The sequence below is a fragment of the Lepeophtheirus salmonis genome, chromosome 1 (assembly GCF_016086655.4).
Source record: "Lepeophtheirus salmonis chromosome 1, UVic_Lsal_1.4, whole genome shotgun sequence".
Taxonomy (NCBI): Eukaryota; Metazoa; Arthropoda; class Copepoda; order Siphonostomatoida; family Caligidae; genus Lepeophtheirus; species Lepeophtheirus salmonis.
Genome location: NC_052131.2, coordinates 39,836,225 through 39,840,907, shown reverse-complemented (window position 1 = coordinate 39,840,907; position 4,683 = coordinate 39,836,225). Strand labels below are relative to the sequence as shown.

The 4,683-nt window shown below is 31.8% G+C and overlaps 2 protein-coding genes across 2 annotated transcripts; one reads left to right on the top strand and one right to left on the bottom strand.

Moving 5' to 3' along the window:
• Positions 1-330: 330 nt before the first annotated feature.
• LOC121128050 (uncharacterized) lies at positions 331-1,889 on the top strand. The gene is made up of 4 exons (XM_040723621.2): positions 331-759; positions 818-1,017; positions 1,078-1,180; positions 1,240-1,889. The coding sequence occupies exons 1-4, from the start codon at positions 418-420 to the stop codon at positions 1,813-1,815; spliced, it is 1,221 nt and encodes a 406-aa protein (XP_040579555.1). The 5' UTR covers positions 331-417; the 3' UTR covers positions 1,816-1,889.
• LOC121128060 (uridine and thymidine phosphorylase) lies at positions 1,817-3,294 on the bottom strand. Its single transcript, XM_040723631.2, has 4 exons — positions 3,066-3,294; positions 2,881-3,002; positions 2,596-2,821; positions 1,817-2,541 (listed from the first exon to the last, which is right to left on the bottom strand). Exons 1-4 carry the CDS (start codon positions 3,171-3,173, stop codon positions 2,119-2,121), a joined length of 879 nt encoding a protein of 292 aa, XP_040579565.1. The 5' UTR covers positions 3,174-3,294; the 3' UTR covers positions 1,817-2,118.
• Between the last annotated feature and the right edge of the window lie 1,389 nt (positions 3,295-4,683).

The window sequence follows — 4,683 nt, the reverse complement described above, 5'->3', positions numbered from 1 at the left end:
TTCTCAACAAAAAGCTAAAGTTTTATCTCTAATAATATTAAATTAGTTATATATATTTTATAAATGAATGTATGAGCAAACATATGCATTCATAATATATATTATTTTTTTCAATATAAACTTGTTTAAGTACGAATGATGTACTCTAAATAATTTTGACATATTTCAATTTAAAATATTGACTTTTTACAATATATAATTGTACAGATGCCAAAGGTTCAAAGATTGAAATATTATAAAATTTGAAATAAATATAAGATTTCATCCAAGTACATATGTATTTATGAGCTATTCCTGTCAAAATATATCTATATTTAATGTATTTCTCTCTCTATAATAAAAACATAAAGAACTTGATGGAGAAATGATTAGTGTTCTTTTTTAAATGACGACAAGAGATTTTTAGTTGGATTCCGGATGTGGGAGTTTCGTAGAAAAATTGATTTTGTCAAATGGATGTATGCCCTTGTTTCAGTTGCATACTATTCCTTTGTTTTCACACTCTTCATTTTTATGATGATTCAAGTATCACAATGCCTAATAAAATTCATTGATGCTCCCACATACATGAAAACCTCCATCCATTCTCAAATTGAGTCCACCTTCCCAGCAATCTCTGTTTGCTCTTCAGAAAGGAAATATCGAGCGCAAGTTTTGGTAGAGAATGGATTTAGCTCTGAAGCGGACTATGATGCCTCTTGGATGAGCAATAACTCCTTCAAGTCTCCCGAGGAACTCTATGAGGATTTGACATTACGAGTGAATACTACTTTTCCCCATATATAACGGCATAATATATTATCATTTCTTTTTGTAGCCAGATGATGTCTTTTCAGAAATATCCATGGATCTTTTTAGACCCCATCCCATCACTGGACTCTCAATTTCCTCTATTAATACCTCGAACAAGGACCCGTCTCTAATGGAACAGCGGCATAAAGAATACGGTAAATGCTACACCATCTATCCGAGTCGTACTCTTCGGGCTTTGGGTATCAATAACATTCATATGTCTTTGTGAGAGTTAGGCTATTTTTATTTTACATTTAATTAATTGATTTTTTCATTTTCCCCCAGCAAAATCCCTACTCGGATATTTATTCATCCTGAAGGGCAGTTTATGAATGTCAACACCCATATTGTCATTATCATGGAGCCTAATTCTCTAGTGGAGAATCAGGTTTGTTGTTATGAAGTCAAATACGTTGACAAAGTGTAATCATGTATATGCTTCTTTAGATTACCTTTGAAGAATTTAAACTGATTGACAAATCTAAGGAAACGAATCCCTTTCGAAATTTTTTTGATCAAAGCATGTCCTGCTCTCAGGAGAAATTTGATTTATGCTACATTCGTTATTTCAAAAGATTGATTCGGAACAAACTTCAGTGTCGAGCACCTTGGATAAAAGTAGATAACTCAAATATTTGTAGAGATTCAGATCTTATTCAAAAGGCCTTGATAGAAGGGGAAAAGATTCAGGAGAAACAAAATCAACTATGTAAGGCACCTTGTATCTTTCTTGTTTCCAAAACTGGAGTATCAAATACAATGAACTACACTGGCAATGGGCTATGGGCACAAACATTAAGCTTTGATGACAGAATTGTTTACTCCGAGGAACAATATTTATATACTTTTACCAAGTTAGTGGGAGACATTGGGGGCTATGTGGGGCTCCTTATGGGAGTAGCTGTGTTGGATTTTTTCCATTTTCTTAGAATGTTGTCTCTTAATAAAATTGAGACTCGTCTTAGAGTGAGTCCAACACCTCAAACCGTCATTAATGTAATTCCAATAAAGGAAGTTTCTTAAATTGATGTTAAAACATATATTCATTTTTCAAAATAAATTAGTTTATAGAAATATAATACAAAACTGAATCGACATTATTAAATAATTAAAAACAATTATCAATTAATTTAAGTGGAGTCTCGATATACACCGACCAAACATACTAATAAAGTTAACAAGTTCAGGCCGTTAACCTGTTTGTATTGTCTTTAATTATGAGTCTCATCTATCTTGTGTTGTATTCTTTGTTTGATTGATTTGATATACGAGTTCGGCTACGGAACAGATTATACTCGTGCGTGAAGGTACTACTGTATATTGCAATTAATTTAGACTCAAAGTCTTTTTTATGTAGGCAGTTACAAGCTTTTGAGGCCTTAACTGCCATGCTTCCAAATCCTCTTTATTATTCGTCAACTGATCCCCATTTAATCGGTTTACAAATGCGACACACACAATCCCGCTACGAATACCAGCCCTATGTGTAATGGCACCAAATGCCACTGATTCCATTTCGATATTAGAGACTCCATGCTTCTTAAGCCAGCCCAAATATGACATTTTATCACTTTCTCCATAGTCACAGAAAGGTCCATCCAATCGTCCCTGACCTTCATAGAAGTCATTACAACAGACAGTGTCTCCAGATGTAATTTTGAATCCAATTTGTTCGCCCAAGTCACACAGTTCTTTCGCTACTTTCTCATCAAGTACAGCTGGGAATTCACGCTCCTTTCCGAGTATTAGCTGAAGGAAACAAGGATATTTATAGACCTAGATGTGAAAGAACTAATTACGTACAGTCTTGTATTCATATGAAAGATCCGGATTCACTGGTCGTCTTGTCACAATCAAGGTTCCAGGATCGTGTCCTAAGCCGCCACTTGTTCCAATACGTATAAATATAGGATCCTTTGCCTCAGCATAGTGAAGGAGTTTAATAAGTTCGTTCAAAAGTATACTTAGTGAAGGAGCACCCATGCCATGAGACACAGAGATGACCGAGCCGACTTTATACATTGCAAATCTATTTTGAGTAAAATAAATGTATGTAAATATGGCTAATGAATTATTATAAATAATCACCTATGGGATGAAAGGGATATATTCTCAAGACAAACTCCTGTTGGAAGTTTGTAGTTGAGCTCTTTCACCAAATACTTTGCAAAAGATTCCATGCGATGCTCCGTTCCTCCCATGCAAACAAACTAATTCACACAAAAAATATGACATATTTGAAGGTGGTAATAAAAATAATGCAGGAGTCTTACCTTAACATCTCCGAATTTTTCTTTCAATTCTTCCTTCGTATAATGGATTCCCAAATGATAGAGATGATCATCTTGCAGATTTTGAAGATTAGCATTGATGTCCTTCATTTTATATTATACGTCTTTAATAACTATTTTTTTTTAATATTATTATAATAAGTATTCAAATGCGTCTTGAATAAACTGACAATGTTAACTAAACTATTGTAATGCTCATTCTTCATGAAGTTAGTTATGAAATTTTTGAACCGGTTCGCGTATATATTAACTATGCACATACATATATGTTCATAAAGATAAATATGTACAAGATACGTTTCCTCTGACTGCTAAACATATTCATATTTTAAGACGGATTCCTATTACACTTCATGCATATTAGGAAGATCCTTTTTTTTGTAACATCGGGTTTTCTTTATGATGTTTTTTTCTAGACACTTGATCAAATATTTACTTTTTCCGAAAAATCTTTTACTGAAACTCTTAAATATCAATTACAAATTAGCAGTAATGCATGGAAGAAATTGCATGGTTTTAATATTATAACACTTAATTCAGACTATTGGCATAGGATCATATAAGCAAAACTGATTGTTTTGTATTTTAAGTGATCATTTGATTTGTTGGGTCTTAGAAACATACATTAAAAACACTTTTTGATTAAATATGTAATATTAGCACTCAACAGTTCCCAAATTTTAAAGTAACTTTATTTTTAAAAGTAAATAATTATCTTGCTATTTTTTTTTTTTTTACATTTTAGACTCATTAAAGTATTCACAGGACCTCTACCATAAATTAATTCAAATTTGAAAACGATATTTAAGAGTTTTTATCATAGATTTTTCGAAACAAAAATTATTTTTAAAATCTTTAGTCAAATAACTACCAAAATCCCGTGGCTCACAAAGAAATGATCATTTAGACTAATTATATTTGCTCTAACGTACATAGTTTTATAATTAAATCATCAAATACATTTTTTGTATTAAGAGAAAATAGAAGGAAGGGATGGATGGAAATTTGATAGCTTATGCAAACTATCATTGCAAAATCGGATTTAATAAGACAAAATAATTTCAAAAATTAATTAAAATATAAAACAATTGAAGTTTTCAAAAACATAAAAAAAAGTAAATATTATATTATTTTTACATGTCGTTATATTAATTGTATCTCATAGTTGAAACTTTCGTAAGAAAAAGAGGGGAAGGTGAAAGCGAGACTATGAATTACTGCTATAACCGGCCACTTTGCAGGGGGTGGGCTAGAGGAAGGAATAAATTTGTGAAAAATTATCACTGTGAAAATAAATGTTAAAAGAAAACAAAGGATATATTTCCGAAAAAAATGGCCACTCGATCAAATTATGCAGTGGTGCAAGAAATTTTAATTAAAAAATTAATTAGCATTAGTGCAGGGAAAATATTGTAATTATCTCCGCCCACAAAGGCTATGTTTTTGCCTCTGTTTGTTTATTATTCAACAGAATTAGGGCGAAAGTTAATGATTGATTCTGATCAAACTTGGTACAAAGATTATAGATTGTCAAAGTAAGAGGCCATTAAATTTTGAGAGGTCAAGGTAACACAAAACGTTATTTAAAAATGGATAATTG

What these genes read in the sequence shown, in the direction of transcription:
- LOC121128060 (XM_040723631.2), bottom strand. Translation starts at nt 3,173, where the DNA reads ATGAAGGACATCAATGCTAATCTTCAAAATCTGCAAGATGATCATCTC. An exon ending in AAAAATTCGGAGATGTTAAG is followed by an intron (nt 3,003 to 3,065) that starts GTAAGACTCCTG and finishes TGTGTGAATTAG; the next exon opens with TTTGTTTGCATGGGAGGAAC. An exon ending in TTTCATATGAATACAAGACT is followed by an intron (nt 2,542 to 2,595) that starts GTACGTAATTAG and finishes TGTTTCCTTCAG; the next exon opens with CTAATACTCGGAAAGGAGCG.
- LOC121128050 (XM_040723621.2), top strand. Translation starts at nt 418, where the DNA reads ATGTGGGAGTTTCGTAGAAAAATTGATTTTGTCAAATGGATGTATGCC. An exon ending in ATGAGGATTTGACATTACGA is followed by an intron (nt 760 to 817) that starts GTGAATACTACT and finishes TTCTTTTTGTAG; the next exon opens with CCAGATGATGTCTTTTCAGA. An exon ending in ATTCTCTAGTGGAGAATCAG is followed by an intron (nt 1,181 to 1,239) that starts GTTTGTTGTTAT and finishes ATGCTTCTTTAG; the next exon opens with ATTACCTTTGAAGAATTTAA.